This window comes from Crinia signifera, chromosome 3 (genome assembly GCF_055691185.1).
Source record: "Crinia signifera chromosome 3, ASM5569118v1, whole genome shotgun sequence".
In the NCBI taxonomy this organism is placed as follows: domain Eukaryota; kingdom Metazoa; phylum Chordata; class Amphibia; order Anura; family Myobatrachidae; genus Crinia; species Crinia signifera.
In genome coordinates, this window is record NC_139219.1 from 36155380 (window position 1) to 36172995 (window position 17616).

Genomic DNA, 17616 nt, shown 5'->3' on the forward strand with positions numbered 1-17616 from the left:
GACTGTGGTCCGTCTATAATTGTGCATGTTGTACCAGAACCACTAGGTGGCAGCAGCAGTTCAGATATTCTGCACAACGTGTTCGGAAATTCAAGCGTTGGCTCATTCAGGAATCAGACTCAGACATGATAAATAGGATATTATTTAGTATTTATTCACTATATTGTTAACGATTTCTCCTGTCATCCAAACATGCAGCCAAGTGACATCACTGAATAATTAACAATATTAATTGCTCAATTTGCAAATTCTCTAATTAGCGATCCAAGCTGAATTATTTGGCTGCAGTACTATTGTCTATGTAGGAGATAGTTCCATCAAACTGAATGTGTTACTATAGAAACATCTACTCACCTCTTCCTACCCCCTAAACAGCAGGGACACACCTCTGTTTTTCCAAACAGAGCCCAAAGTCACCCCTCCCTCCTTGAAATACTATGCCTCAGGACCCATTCGCATACGAGCAGACAATCGGTACTTTGCTCCGGTGCAATTTAGTGAATGACAGAATGAAATGTCATGCTGTCCTTTATTACAGTGCACCTTGTCCCACACAACCTCTTTCCGATTGGCCGTGCAGCACAGCCCACCAGAAGACATCATGTGGGGCCCGTAGGATCGCGCAAATGAGCATACACACTGTTCCAGAAACAACAAATCATGCCGGTATCGCCCAAGGGCGTACCACTCGTTATCTGGGTGTACAAAATTCTTCTGGCCCCTCGCGTTCTGTAATCCTTTCCAAAAGTCCTATATTATCAGTATACATCCACTGAATTTATGCTCAACTCAATACTTCTGTGCCATGCTATGCCAATAAGTAATACTGTATTATTATATTATCACGTAATTCCACTTGTGTCGTATGTTTCCTGCAGATGTGATTGAAGCTTTATCAAATCCAATTAGATATGTCAATTTGATGGAGCAGAGATCAAGACAGCTGGCTGCACTCACACTGGAAGACGAGGAAGAAGTAAAGAAAGAGGTAGGATTATTCCACGTAGAGCCACTTACACGTCACGGTTATATTTGCCTAATTGTGTGTGTTTAGCACAGAAATAGCAGATTTTACAGGTACTGAGCATGGAATGATGAAATATTGTTATACATGTCAGCCTCCAATTCCAGATCTAGCTACAGCCTTATTGACTATCACCATATCATTACCAAATGCTAATTTGTACTAAGAACTGTTCCAAATGCTTTCTAGTAGTATACGGACAGTTAAACCTATTATTTCCATAATCAATGTATCTTACTATTTCCTTATCACTCAGTGACCACTAGGAGGTGCTCCTCAGAATATAGTTATAACATCTACCAAAGGAAATCCCTGTATCATACACAGTTTGGTTATGGCATGGGATGTGTCCCTTACATACTGTATACAGTATGGCTCATTGTTCCTAAGATTTACTATTCCACTTCTCACCACAAGGTGGCAGTGTAACACTAACACAGCTGGCCTTAGTACTAGACTAGTGTGGTCACTGTTGTTTCATTGTGGATATGTATTATTTATGAAACCATATAATAGAATATTGTACTCGTAATATCCTTGATATATACAAAGAGTTACAATTAATTATCATAGTTGTCTTTATTGCCAGTGTTATTCATGAGATAATGTAGTAATCCGCAATCCCCAGGGTTTTACAATTCCATAAGTGTTGCCTTCCTATAGTGATAGAGTGGCCGGGGATAGCAGCAATTGATACCTCCCAACTTCTTATGAGCTGGAGGAGGGACATGGGCGTGGCCTAATTTTGAGGGAGTGGCCTATATGTGTGGCTCACCTGTGAGGCCACGCCCCCATTTTGCCGCTATGAGCGCATGACCCAGAGGCTCTGTGAGCCTCTAGCCGTGCCCCCAGCCCCCTGGCTGCGCACAGCGTTTATTCCCAGCTGCTCATCAGCCGACAAGGGGGACTCCCAATAGCCCCCCCTCACCGCGGGGCACTGCCGGCTGCGGGAGGGACGCGGGAATGTCCCGAAAACCGTGACATTCCCGCGGTTTTTGGGACTGTTGGGAGGTATGCAATTTCAATATAATCTCTTCTAAATATTATTCTTGTTACACCATATAGTTATTAATTAGGTAATCATCCTAACTCTCCCATTAGTACCTAACCCGGTACTTATGTATTATCTGGGCTCCCATGTTAAATGCACCGTATTTTTTCATACCCCTACTATCCAACTACGCATGGAGTTGATTTTATATAGTGTGGCGAGCGCAGCGAGCCACCGTGCCCGAAGCGTGGCAAGCGCAGCGAGCCCCGCGAGGGGTTGCGGTCTCATAAGAAAAACGGGAGCCCAGATATTACATAAGTACCCCTAACCCTAACGCTTGTACTTACCATCAGGATCCATAGGGATTCTGACTGCAGGGATCAGTTGCAGCTGCTGTCCCTGGGCTGGGGTTCAGCATCACCTCTTGTATAAGCCCCGCCCCCAGGCTCCTGTGAAAGGGATGCGGTCATTCGTCAGAATGCATTTAGGTCTACAGTCATTAGGTCGACCCCACTAGGTCGACTGGCAGGAAGGTCGACCTGACTTAAGGTCGACATGGGCCAAGGTCGACATGACTTAAGGTCGAATTTGCATAAAGGTCGACATGAGGAAGGTCGACTGGTCATAAGGTCAACATGGGTTTTTCACTGTTTTTTGAGCCGACATGTGCCGACAGGCGGTATTTCATGCCCTACCATCCACTAGGGCGTGGTGGGAGAATAAAATAGTGTGCCGAGCGCAGCGAGGCACCGTGCCCGAAGCATTGCGAGCGAAGCGAGCGATGCGAGGGTCCGATTCTCATTGCCAACTGTGTCCATGTCGACTGTGTCGACATTCGGATAAAAAAACAGTGAAAAACCCATGTCGACCTTATGACCAGTCGACCTTCCTCATGTCGACCTTTATGCAAATTCGACATTAAGTCATGTCGACCTTGGCCCATGTCGACCTTAAGTCAGGTCGACCTTCCTGCCAGTCGACCTAGTGGGGTCGACCTAATGACTGTAGACCTAGAATCATTCTGACGAATGATCCCAACCCCCTGTGAAACTAGCCAATGGGAGTATGGGGGCAGGCTTATAGATGAAAGACCAGCAGTACTGGATAAATTGGGCCCTTTGTGTGATTGGTTAAACACACACATTGATGTGTCTCAATGCAATACTGTAACGTTGTCTTAATCCATTGCTATCCCCCAACAGAGTGTCACCATCCCCATGGGTAGAACATGTGGCTATGGAACAGCTGGTGCGCCGCAGGCTGTAAGTGCTGTAGTGTACAGCATGGCGACTAATGCACCCAGGCCACCCACACACTACTGCGGCTGCATCCCGGCTCTTAAATTATCTTAATTGCGTTCCTCCACACGGAACTGACTCATCTTCATTGTGAAGCTAAAAATAAACTGAACTTTCCTTTCATTTGTCTCACTTGTTGTGGTGTGACCTAGATGAGGTGGAACGCATATGCAGACAAGAAGTTCTTATAACAAATAGAACGCTCCCATCCCTGTACATGATCAGGAATGAGGGCATAAGGACGCACCTGACCTACACTATCTAGGACATTAGTCACTGGAGACGCTATTTCCGGAGCAAGAACATTTATTCATCTTTGACCCATCTAGGTTATAAAAAAAGAAAGAAAAGGAACTCATTGGCACGGACAGATATTTGTGGGCACGGGTGACATAAATTGATGACCCTACACGACTCCAAGTCATGTTTCATACCTGCCAAATTGTTATGGTCAAACAAATGGGGACACAAACGCCCCTGCACCCCTAGGCATATTCATTAAGCTTGGTGAAATATCCAGGAAACACCATTTCTTAACCTATTTGAATAGTAAAACAATGAAATAAAAATACACACAATGTAGGTATGTTAGTAAAAAGGAAATGTTAGTACAAGCATTGTACAATAAGAGCAGCAAAACTGAGCTGTGGGACCGGGGTGGAGATCAAAGGGTCGACAGTGTCTAGTGCAGGGGCAGCCAAACCTGTCCTCAAGATCTACCAACAGTTCATTTTTTCAGGCAACCTGTGGATCTATAGTAGGAATGAATGCAGCAGGTTTGAAAATGTGACAGTTAGTAATAACTACAGCTGTGCAGCAGCTAGGTAACCTGGAAAACGTGGACCGTTGGTAGATCTCGAGGACCGGTTTGGTCACCCCTGATCTAGGTGATATGGGTCATGTGACAGTTAGTAATGACTACAGCTGTGCATCAGCTAGGTGATATGGGTCATGTGACAGTTAGTAAGGACTACAGCTGTGCACCAGCTAGGTGTTATGGGTCATGTGACAGTTAGTAATGACTACAGCTGTGCACCAGCTAGGTGATATGGGTCATGTGACAGTTAGTAATGACTACAGCTGTGCACCAGCTAGGTGATATGGGTCATGTGACAGTTAGTAATGACTACAGCTGTGCACTAGCTAGGTGATATGGGTCATGTGACAGTTAGTAATGACTACAGCTGTGCACCAGCTAGGGGATCTGGATCATGTGACAGTTAGTAATGACTACAGCTGTGCACCAGCTAGGGGATCTGGAAAATGTTGACCATTGGTAGATCTCGAGGACCGGTTCGGCCACCCCTGGTCTAGGTCGACATTCCAATAGGTTGACACCAAAAGGTCGTCATGCATTAGGTCAACTTTGACAAAAGAGTTACACAAGTAAACTGTCAACATGTGAAAGCTCGAAACAAGCAAACGGTCGACATGCTTTTCAGTGTTAATGTCGGCACCTGATCACGTGGACCCCCAATTAGTGTAGTGCATACCCTCGCATGGCGTGCTTCGCTTGCCATGCTTCGGGCCAGATACCAGGGGACTCATCCAGGTTTATTTGCAAAGCAAAAAGCCCATGGGAATGCCCAGCATTTCTTGGGCATTCCCATGTAAACACTGGGCGTTCCCATGCAAATGGCCTGGTAACGCGGGGCGGGTAGCTGATGTCAGCTACCCGCCCGCTTCCCGCACAGGGTGCTTACAGATCTGAGACACCACATGCAAAAATGGAAAATAAATGTATTTGCCCCTTTTGCTTTTCAACATACAAAGGGGTTGATGTACGAAGCAGTGAAAAGAATAGAGGATCAGAGAAGTTGTCCGTAGCAACCAACTAGCTTCAACCTATCGTTATTGACAATGTATTTGATAAATTTGATTCATTGCTATGAGCAACTTCCCTACTGGTCCACTTCTATACTCTTTTCATTGCTACATAATCTATATGCTTTGCTTCCATCTCAAACTTACCTAGTTTTAAAACCACTCTCTGGGAGAGCGTCTGAGAGGTTAAGCAGCAGGGGTCCTCAGGGGTGGAGCCAAGCAGGGCCATCATATTGCCCCGCCCTTCATAATGGTAAATCCTGCAAATTGCAGCTCCTGGTGGAGAGTATGAGGCTAAAATGATGGCTATTTATGTAAATTAGCCTTACTCCCTCCATGAGGAACAGAAAATCCATGCTTTATCTGCGTATCCTGCCCACTACCCTAGGAAGCGAGTGGGATGCAGGAGAAGCACCCACTCTTCCGGTGATTGCAGGGGACCACCCCAAAAACCATGAGTCTCCCACAACTTCCAGGAGAGTAGGTAAGTATATTCCATCTGAGAATCAGACCTCTATGTTTGTATAGACCTTTCTTAGAAGTCATCTAGGCAGGAAACAGTGACACATACTGTATATACTGTATAAGCTGTATTACTTTATAAAAAAGGAACAAAACTGTGTGCCCTATTTCTGCCCTGCCCTAGAGGTTAATAATTCCCCCCTGCTGTTTAATGTAGTGGTGCGCAACTTTCACTGGATGGCACTAAAGCTTCTATTGTGCTACATATACAGTATAACTGGTAATGTGAAAATGTTCTGTGTTCTAAGCATCAATAATGTACCCAACCGAACATAAACATAAACCTGTACAGTTCTATCGAAACATCCTGAATATACAGTATAATTGCAGGTACATGTTACAGCTCAGGTAACATCAGTAATGATAGCGTTACAGTATGTATTAAACTATATATATAAGCTTTATCCACAAGTATTACTGAGACATCTGCTCTCACTGGAATTTTAAATGAAAGAAACAACTATTATTAGAGTGTGACGACTTTATATCAGGAATACAGAATACGTTCAGAATACTGACTCTGGCATTTATTTATTTATTAACCGTTTCTTATATAGTGCATACAGGTTCCGCAGCGCTGTACAGAGTATACCTGTAGTTGCTCATTCACATCAGTCCCTGCCCCAGTGGAGCTTACAATCTATATTCCCTACCACATGTACACGCACACACAGACATTCTAGGGTTAATTTTTGTTGGGAGCCAACTAGCCTACCAGTATATTTTTGGATTGTGGGAGGAAACCGGAGTACCCGGAGTAAACCCACGCAAGCACGGGGAGAATATACAAACTCCGCACAGTTAGAGCCATGGTGGGAATTGAACCCATGACCTCAGCGCTGTGAGGCAGTAATGTAACCTTTACACCGTCCGTGCTGCCCATTCTGATTAAATGAATCCTTTCCATTAGGTATAATTTCCCTACATCTGAAACCTAACTCTTCCTCCCCATAGTCTAGCCTTCCCTCATCTAGTGCATAACCCTAATGCTTCCTCCCCACAGCCTTACCCTAACACCCCCTCCCCGCAGCTAACCCTAACCTTCCCTCCGCTAGTGCCTAAACCCAAGCCCCCCCCCTGCAAGTGTGTATGTGAGAATATACTGTAGGTTTGAGTGTTTTTTGTAGACCCTCCAACGTGACCTCTTTCATTAGGTACAAATTGCTGTGTTCCTGGACATCCCTCCTAATTTATGATCGCCATCACCTTTCTCATCAATGAACTAGTTCAGCAATGGTGACAGCAATCATACAGAGAGGCAAGCATAGGAGCATCTGGGTTTTTACCGCATTTTGGGATGCTCTAAGCCTATGGGCTTTTACCGCGATGCACCGACCCCCGCATCAACCCCCCCTCACCTGTGTCCGGGCATCACAGTGCTGTGCTGCCCGGACCTGTGACCTCCTCCTCCCTGCACTATGATCCTCTTCTAGATTCAGGGAAGAGGAGAACCCGGCGCAGCAGCAGCAGCGCCGGGTAAGGGAGGGAGGGGGGAGCTGCCGGGAGTCCCAATGGGACCCGCTGTCTCTCACCGCAAAGGACAGCTCTTAACTCAAGAGCTGTCCTTTGCGATAATTATCGCATATGTTAGAGCATATACGATAATTATGTAGGCGATCTGTGGCAATGTGGGGGCGCGGTTGTTAGAGCATCCCCCCACAATCAGAGAATACAGGCTGCATTCTCTGGGCCAGATGCACTAAGCTTCAAAAATGTAAAAAATAGTTAGGGATAAACAGCCAGCCAATCAGCTCCTACTTGCCATGTCACAGACTGTGTTTGAATAATGTCATGCAGGAGCTGATTGGTTGGTTGTTTATCACTCTTCATTTTATTACTTTTGAAGCTTAGTGCATCTGGCCCTCTACCTGGTTGGATGATGCCTGGGGCTCTCCACCAATCAGCCATTCACTGTATGGAAACATATGAAGAGGTGACTGCAGGAGGGGTAAACTAGGATTGTTCTTTTTGCATTGTAATCCTGTGAATGGGCATTTACCCTAGTGCATTGTTTTCCCCAGGGCCTAGATGAAGTTTAGCCAACATGCATGGAACTGCCTGAGGTTTTGCTGGTTTCTAGTGACTGGTGAAGGTGCCTGTGTAAACAGGGGCAATATTCAATATAAAAAGCAAATAACACAACACTAACATGTTCTATCGGGATTACTGCAGATATTTCAAATGTTGGAAACCTACTGACATGCTGCGTGATCGGGGACATAACAACAGTTGTGACTTGTTTTCTAGGCAGAAGCAGGTGACGCGCCATCAGAAGCCAACAGTGAGCCCAGGCCGGCACCGGCAGAAAATGGCCTGAATCATGCTTCCACGTTAACGCCAAAGCCATCATCTCAGTCAGTTCACAACCAGCCAGCTCCAGGTATGGAAACACTCTCCTGCTGAGGCTTCATCCTGTGCTATAAATACTGACTCTGCCTATAATAATAGAAGGAATTCTATTCACATTCATATATCAGGAAATCTTTATTTTTCCCCTAGGTTCAGTCAAGGCTCCTGCGAAGGCGACTCCTGCTGAGGACCTCATATTGAGCGTATTAACAGGTAGATTATATAATATTCTGACAAAGACAATGTTATAATGTACTGTATATGTTCTTTGATTGCCATCCATATACTGGCTTTTGACCCTGTCATTGAATTTATTTATTTAATTCTGTAACTTTTATCTTTCGTCTTCCCTTTTTTTCCCAGGAGTCTCCCTTGTTCTTTCTTGGTCTCAGTGTCACCCTCTCCTGCCTCCTATATCTCCTGTTTTCTGTCCTTTGTGTCTCTATCTCACTGTCTGATCACCAGAGAGGCTGCTTAGGTCCGGGTTATCTGGGTCGCTGCTATATATATATATAGTTATTTCAAAACAAAGCTCTAAGACACCGGCGCATAAGACTACCCAAATATATGTATAGTGATTAGTGTTGGGAAAGTTTTATTTCCTCAGAAATCTCTCTCTTTTAGATTAAAAAACCCTTAGGACAGTGGTTCCCAAACTGTGTGCCTAGGCACCCTGGGGTGCCTCAGTACACTTGCAGGGGTGCCTTGGGTTGGTGGACCAGGATCAATTCATATTATTTATGGTCAATGTACCAGGAAAAACCAGTGCTTGTGGCTGCCAATCATAATATATGTGGACGAACAGACGCAAATCCTGTCCCTCACCAGATAACTGTGACATATGAACACAATGCACTTAATTTAATATATTTTTTAATATATTTGGCCTAGGGGTGCCTTGAAAATATTTTGATGCTCTAGGGCTCCGTGAATCAAAAAAGTTTGGGAACCACTGCCTTAGGACTTTTTAGATATACAGTCTATGAGGGGTGTGGTACAGGGCTCCGTCAGTCATTAGCCCGACGTTGGGATCCCAACTGGCCGGACTCAGACAGCATGGCGAGCGCAACAAAGCCCCTTGCGGGCACGGGGGCTCGCTATGCGAGCCACCTTTTCTATTCTCCCTCTATGGGGGTCGTGGACCCCCACGAGGGAAAATAGCCGACGGCCGTCGGGAACCCGGCTATCTGTGTTTTGACAGTCGGGAATGTCTGTCGGGATCACGACTGTCGGGACCCCGTCCGGCACCCGTCTATGAGGTGGCAGCCCAATTCCCTATAAGCCGACTTGGTTAATCGGGTGGATTTTTGTAGGAAGTGAGAAGAGAAAACAGGCGCCCAACCTTACTTCTATACAATATGACCACAGAAATATAATACATTCAATATATAAAAAAACATTTATTTAAAAAAAAAAACATATATAATATACATGGGTATATCAGCTGAGGAACACAAAAATGGAAAGGGATTGGGGTGGGGGGACAGAGGCTGAAAGTGGGATAAATTGGTACAAAATTTGACAAAAAAAGTTTTTTTCTTCCAATGTTAAAGAATCGTTTAGTGTACTTAGCTCGCTAAGAGAGTTTTTTTCCTCAAAGTCCTTTCCCTGGTCGGAAACTAAGCTATCAGTCCATAGCTTAGTAGCATAGAGGATTGGTGGAGGGACCCAACGCGTTTCGTCCAGCTGTGGACTTCTTCAAGGGGAGCAGTTAATCAATGATGTTCTTCATTTAATGTATGTGACATTTCCATTGTTTCTCCATATGAATGTCTAAGGGGCTAATTCAGCCCCATTCGCTGTATTTACATCCTAAGCGATTATCGGAGGAATGCTCATGTGCCCTCCGTGTGATCACAGCCAGCGAGTGCTGCCTAAAAACGCAGATGGGCACAGCCGTGGGGAGGAAGTGCTGCTGTGGTCAGCAACGGTCTCCATTTACCCACGGTGATTGCAGCACCAAATAAGTCTAGACTGCCGCAAAGAGGGGGAAAACCATTACATGATGAGTGATTGCCAATGGTTTTCCCCGTGTGCACGGTTGCAAACGTATTCTCAGCCATGCAAAGGGGGCGGGGGGCACTCTGGCTGGGTGGCGTTTACGTGGTTGCTGGGCTCCGAAGATTTGCAGTCCAAGCGGCCAGCTCTGAATCAGGCCCTCAGTTCTGATATGTCTGAGGTTTGTCTACATACCTGTTTTCATGTATAGAAACACAAGAAGGATGACATTGCATTGTTTATAATATAACAATACCCGAGCCTCACCATCTCTGTAAATATGTATTGCAGAGGTGGAAGCGCAAACTATCGAAGAGCTGAAACAACAGAAGTCCTTTGTGAAGCTGCAAAAGAAGCATTACAAAGAAATGAAGGATCTTGTAAAAAAGCACCATAAGAAAACTACTGACCTGATCAAAGAGCACACCACTAAGTACAATGAGATTCAGAATGACTGCATGAGGAGGCGGGCCATCCTGGAGAAGACGGCGAAAAGAGACAGCAAAAGGAAGTGAGTTTGGCCGCCCTTCCCAGTGGGCAGTAGTTCTGAAAGTGGGTGTCCAGCATAATAGAGGCCTTATTACCTTTACTGCTGATGCAAAATGCTGCAAAGTGGGCCGGATTCATGTTTTTAAGTAATGCAAGAAAGCAACTGGGCAAAGCGTATTGCCCTAGAAGTGGGGCAGATAACATAACATGCAGAGCATACTTGCCTACCCAACGACGCAGTCCCGACGCTCCTCCCTTCCTCGCTGTATAAAATCCTAAATTCCGTGGGTCAGCTGGGAGGGGGCGGGGCAAAAATGACACGAATTGCCGCAATTTGCATAATTTTAGCCCCTCACCCAATCCTCAAACCCACGAATTTACGTGGCTGACTCATGGGGGCGGGACTTGGTGACATCAGCATTGCCCCGCACCCAACACATAGCCTTGTCCCAGCCCCCTTTCACTCCTTTCCGGGCTTCTACCGGAGAAGAGTGATAAACAGTAGGCAGGTAGGGTGCAGAGAGAATTTCTATTGCAGTGTAAAAAATTTTTTTTATTTATTAACAGTTTCTTATATAGCGCATACAGTATATATTCCGCCGTGTTTTGCAGAGAGGATATATTTGAACATTCACATCAGTCCCTGCCCCAGTGGAGCTTACAATCTATATTCCCTACCACATGTACACGCACACACAGACATTCTAGGGTTTATTTGTTAGGAGCCAATTAGCCTACCAGTATATTTTTGGATTGTGGGAGGAAACCGGAGTACCCAGAGGAAACCCACGCAAGTATGAGGAGAATATACAAACTCCATACAGTAAGAGCCATGGTAGGAATCGAACCCATGACCTCAGCGCTGTGAGGCAGTAATGCTAACCATTACACTATCCGTACTGCAACAAAAATCAAGTTGGCTAACAATTATGGCCTACATGCAAAAGCAGACAGTATTTTCCCTGCACAGAAAAAAAAAGAAACATATTTGCTCCCCTTGCTTGGCAACCTAGTGGATAGAGCCACTGACAGTCTGCAACTGTAGTTTGTCCAACGATGCAGGACCTGTACTGTATACGCGCAGTACAGGTCCAATACATGCACAAAGTACAGAACATTGGTATTATTTGTACACGTGTATGAGGACCTAAGTGTGAACCAGTGAGATGTGGACTGCCTAACCTGCCCACCCACCAGTATTACCAGATTTTATTTACACGTTGGTAAAACATTTGCTGGAAACCGTAAAATATTACATCAAATAGTCACCTACTTTATAACCATTTGTTAATTTACATTTTTCCGCAAACTATTGTTTGTTAAATAATTAAATAGAATTTTTTTCGGTACTTGTTTCCTAGCACGGCCACAATCGCGGGCATCGTATGTCATTTTTAGTGGTATACGACGCGACCGACGCGATGCCCCCGATTTTCCCATTGAAATGCATTGAAAACAGTCAAAATCGCGCCGGTCGTGTCGTATGCGGCTAAAAAAGCCTAAATGGTCCAGACGCGATGCCCACGATTTCGCCATAGGAAACTATGTTAAATGGCTCAATGTACCCGCGATGCCCCCGATTTCTCATAGGGAACAATGTTAAATACCTCAATTTCACCAAATCATCATAGGGAACAATGGTAAATGGGCCAGAAAGCCCCAAAAACACCCCAGAACAGTGAAATGTCCCCCCAAAAGTACTTTACGCCCCACGATCAACGCGAACCCGAAGCGTGGCGAGCGCAGCGGTACGCGTCCTCCGACCTTTTCATACCCCCACTATCCACGTCGGCGTGGAGTTGAGAATAGAATAGTGTGGCGAGCGTAGCGAGGCGAACGGACGCGGATACCTTCACAGGTAAACGCGTGCCTTCGCGGGCTTCACAGGTATCCGCCGCCCCTCGCGGGCTCGCTGCGCTCGCCACGCTTTGGGTTCGCGTTGATCGTGGGGTGGCGTAAAATACTTTTGGGGGGACATTTCACTGTTCAGGGGTGTTTGGGGGGTTTATGGCCCATTTAACATTGTTCCCTATGATGATTTGGGTAAATTGACCCATTTAACATTGTTTCCTATGGGAAATCGGGGGCATCGTGGCTAAATTGAGGCATTTAACATTGTTCCCTATGGGGAAATCGCGGGCATCGCACCCGATTTTTTAGTGCTTGCGATGGCCGCGATGCCCCCGATTTTTCCTCACGATGCCCACGATAATGATCGTTGTGGCCGTGCTAGGAAACAAGTACCTTTTTTTCTGTTAAACACTTAAAAAAAAAATGGTTTAATATGGGCCAGTAATAGAACACTGAGCACCCTCATGGGAAGGAAACGCCTTCTCTGTCCTCCCCAGCTGCTCTGTGAAACCTGTTCTCCATGTAAGTACCCAACCTGCGCATAACGACACTTCCCATTACATTTTGCCATTTGTCCTCACAGATGCTTCCTTTTAGTAAATTTGTATAGAAGTAGTAGTAGTAGTAGTAGTAGTAGTAGCAGTAGCAGTAATAGTAGTCGACCATCATAATAGTCTGTAATTCTTACAGTAAATATTTAGCTTCTTGTTTTGCTGTATGGGGATGAAATTCCCTCCAGATTCCAACGACGTTATACGATTAATAATTCAGAAAGTAACAATCATCTGAACCTAACATAAAAGCGGATAACAATAATAAAACCTAAATGCAAGTAATCATAGATTATTTATTTTGTGGAAAGCGGCTTTTCTGGATGAAAAAAAAGGTACATTGCTGACAGGCACTTTTTCTTATGACACAGAGATCAATTCAGTTACGAGTGGCTCACTCGCATTAAGCCACACTTACGGTACCGCCAGAATCACACAGGGCCGTCTTTTCGTATGGGCATAATTGGCACTTGCCCAGGGGCCCCAGGTGTATAAGGGCCCTATGCTGATAGCTGAGGATCCTTTTTTTCCAGGGATACCAGAATTTTGAAAATCGGCCCTGGGGAACTGGAGATATCCAACTTCAAAGCAGCAGTCCACATCCGACCTGTTAATTGCAATTCCCAGTCATATTTCTCAGGTTCTCTCTGACTGAGTTTTTCTGAGAGTATTTTCCAAATGCTGGGACTCTACCCTTTCTGTCGACACTAGCGGCTTGTCTCTATCATGCTCAGAACCAGAGATATCAGCCTTCCAGCAGCCAGTCCCTGCTCCAGCTCCAAACATCTGGTGTACAGTTTTATATTTTTGTCAATGGATTGCTCTGGCTCCTGATCTCTGATCCCCAAGTTCCCAGCACCTCCTGAAAGTTGGAACTCTAGGTTTTTATACTATTGAAGGCTAAGAAATCTATTTCCAGATAATGGCGATATCTGCAGTCAAACAAGCTGCCCTTCCACCGGAAAATGACGAATATTAAGCCCACTCCACTATCCAACCCTCCCCTGCGTATAAAACACCCCCTACCTCCCTGGAAGTCATTTACAAGGGACCCTTCATTCAGCTCAGTGCCCCCTTCCACACATTAGTATTCTCCCTCTCACCACCTGTGCAGTAAAGGAGTAATTAGCAGAAGTTACTGCTCCAGGTCCTACATGTTGAATGGAAGATAGAGCACCCCCTGCCACCCGTGGGACATCAAAGCTGCTGCTGATAGCACCCCCTGCCCCTAGGAGGCTGGAGAATGGGTAAGGGCCCCAGTGCATTGCTTTGCCCAGGGGCCCACACTGCTGTTAAGACGGCCCTGGATTCACATTTTTGTGTCTGTAGCATGCCTAGGGCTCTGGGTGGGGGGTTCCAATGCTGGTGCTATTATCTGTACGCCATTGCAGCGGAAACTCAATCAACTCTTTGTATAGGGGGATGGCTACAATGTCAGTTTACAACTCCACATCCCCAGCACCTCCCACCAACTTACATATCCACATGATTTAGACTATGAGAATTGGGGGGTGCACTACAAGGGTATTAGCCTAGGGCAGCCAGAATAGAGTCATATGGAAAAGTGGTCAGGGATGTGTCCAAATCAGGCTCTGTGTCTTGTAATATTCATTGCGAATGTGGTATATGCTGACAGTCATAATGTTGACATTCACAACGTCGACATTAAACAGATATGGAATGTCAACATGCTCCAGTGTCATTATATCATCCCCGACACATACTTCCTAACTATTGTTTGTTTCAATTCGGCACCTGCTGCGCCTAAGGCAGGGCTACTGGGTGGGCATGTCCTCTACTGGAGGTGTGTGGCCTAGTGCCGTGGCCCCCAGTTTTCATAGGCTAGGCCTCCACTAGCAGCTAGGCAGCCCCCGACTCCTTCCCTGCACTACCTCCCTCCCTGTTCTATAGAACAGCGGTGAAGTCCAGTTCTCCCAACTACCTCCCCCCACACATACCTACGGGACCTGCGGGTCGGTTAGTTGGACTGTCAGTTGGGAGGTATGCTCCTGTCAGCTGCAGTGGCCCTGGCATTACCTCTGGGAAAGCACCTCTGATCCAGTGTAACCCTCTAATACCCCTTTTACACCAGAGGTTGGACCCGGGATATTGCCTCTCCAGTCTGGGGCAGGGCGTGGTGTAAATGGTCTAAAAAAAAAAAAAAAAGAACACGGGTACTGTTCCCCAGGAATCTGACCTGGCAAATGTTCAGGGTCGGACACTGGGCTTATCCGGGGCTCAGGGTGGTGTAAATGGTAATTATCCGGGTTATTTGGCGGGGAGAAGGGCGCATAGAGCTGATTGGTGCTTCTGCGGCTCTGGCTCATTATGGGCGGGATTCTCTAAAATCCGCAGCCCAGTATCGCCGGCATTCGCATTTCTAATGACCGCATATTCTCTAAAATATGCGGTCATTAACGCAAGGGACAGCTCTTGCGGTAAGAGCTGTCCCCTTGCGATGCGGCGCCGTTGCTGGACTTCCGGGTCTATGACCCGGGAGTCCGTCTGCGCATGCGCAGACTGACGCGCCGGCCGCAGAGCATGCTGGGAGGGATCCGTGACGGATCCCTCACACAGCGCTGCGGTAAGAAGCCCATAGGCTTCTGCAGGGAACCGCCAGCTTTTTCTGGCGATTCCCTCCGCAGCGCTGACACTGCGGAGGGAGGTTAGAGAATACAGAAATGCGGTAAAAACCCCGATAACGGGGTTTTTACCGCATTTCTGTGATAGAGAATCTCGCCCTACAGTATGTCATCTGCTGGAGACCCACACATGGAGCAGCGCAGCAGAAGCAGCGTTACCACGCTGTTTGCAGCCTGTACCCTACACTACAGCAACAGTCTGTGCTGGAGGCACTCTCCCCAGTGAATTAACAGCTTCATCTGCAGCAACACACGCTGGCTGTCACACAGTGGGCGGTATTCAATGAGCCTGATTCGCCATGTTTTTATGGCGAATTTGTGCTGTTTGGCGAATTTCTGACTAAAACGGTGAATCACCCTATTCAATGACCACATGGCGAATACATTTCAAGGTTTTTTTCACCATGATTCACCGAGTAGCAATCGCTATCTTTTTATGGTGAAGTGGAATGTGAACTTTTAAAATAAAGTATTTTGTTTTTTACATTTGGTGTAAAAAAATCAGGAATTTTATTCTGAGGAGGGGCATGCTATTTTCATTCATGTGCTGTAAGCACATGAATATATATTTAATAAAAAAAAAATAAAATTTTTTTTTTTTACACAGCAGCCAGCAGGGGGCGCCGGAGCCGAGCCGCTCATTACATATTCATATATTCACTGCATAGTGAATATACGGTCCCCTGCTGGCACCCCCGGGGGGTAGCCTGTGCTGCCTGGCACCCGGGGAGCCCACCTACCCCCCACAAAGTTCTGGGGCAGGCATAGAGACTTCCATCTCTCTGCCTGCTACCGTCCTCATGCTCCCTGCGGCAATCACCGCAGGAGCTCATATTCGCCAGTCAGGGGCAGCGAGCCCCTGACACGTTGAATACCGGAGCCCGCCGGCTCCGGAACGTGGCGAATGTGCAGCGAATCCTAAAAAGGATTCGCTGCACCTCGCAGGTATTCTCATTGAATACCGCCCAGTGTGCCCCAGTGTGTTACAAGTTTGTATTCATACGCATCTTCATCTTTCTTTATGAGAATGCATTACATCTATAAAGATTCCAATGCATGATGATTTTATGCATATTTTCAGCTTAATAAAGCAAAAAACTCTAAGAGGGTCATGTTCCATTTGTTGTGACCTCATCATCAACAGGCCAAAAATCCATTTTTTTATGACAGCAGCAAGGAAAGGCAGGGCTGATCCGTTTTCAGTGTAAAAGGGCATTACCCGGGAATAACCTGGATTGAAGTGCAGTGTAAATGGGGTCTGAGGCAGGGCATGCCCTGGCAATTTCCTGTGTTCAATTTCCCGGGTCCTACTCGGCATTCTGGTGTAAAAGTGGTATTAGCTGTGCGCACGCACACAACTCTCCTGATCCTCCAGTGTTCCGATAAGTTCCCCCCTCTATCCATAAATCTCCCAATACTGCCTAATCCCATCCCGCAGCCTTAACATTCTGAGAGTGTTGTCACGTCAGCATTTTGAGACACGTCAACATGTTGCCTGTTTTTAGCAATGTCAACAAAAAAACTACTAATTTTGTGGTGTCACCATAATGAACGTCAACATTGCCATTGTGGAGCTTTTGACTAGATCCCTTCATCGGTGCCTATTGCTACTGTGTCTGATAGGACATCAAGCACAACAGCCTTGCCATGCCTGAGCATTGCATAACATCTGCTCTTCCTCTCATCCTGTAACCGGAACGCACAGAACCTTCTGTAGTGGAGATTTTAATAACGGGAATGTGCAAGGTGTAGAGATTGCAGTAAACTTCAGAAGCGAGAGACTGGCTTGGTTCTCACATCACACTGGAAAAGCAATTTGTGTCTAGCTGGATCTTCCTTTGGCAGCTGCATACAAATTGCTGGCTTATCAATGGATATCAGAAAAGTTTCCCATAGCAGAAAATAACACAATCTACAATGCAGTAATCAGCACATTGCTGGATTTTGCAGTAAATTAAGGCTTACAGACACTTCTGTTGGTGATTTTGTCACTTGTCAGATCAGCGGAGGAAAAAAAACCCCAGCATTTTGCTGACAGTGAAAAAGATGACTTGTATGTTTTATAAGTCTGCTAATA

The 17616-nt window shown here is 46.0% G+C and overlaps 1 protein-coding gene across 3 annotated transcripts in view; it reads left to right on the plus strand.

The window, feature by feature from the left end:
• Window positions 1-17616, plus strand: part of PLCB1 (phospholipase C beta 1) — a 632132-nt gene that overhangs the window by 532978 nt on the left and 81538 nt on the right. For all 3 annotated transcript variants that reach the window (XM_083175630.1, XM_083175632.1, XM_083175631.1), the window contains exons 23-26: window positions 879-988; window positions 7907-8039; window positions 8159-8221; window positions 10298-10517. In XM_083175630.1, coding sequence (XP_083031756.1) covers window positions 879-988; window positions 7907-8039; window positions 8159-8221; window positions 10298-10517 — 526 coding nt within the window. The remainder of the gene's footprint in view (window positions 1-878; window positions 989-7906; window positions 8040-8158; window positions 8222-10297; window positions 10518-17616) is intronic.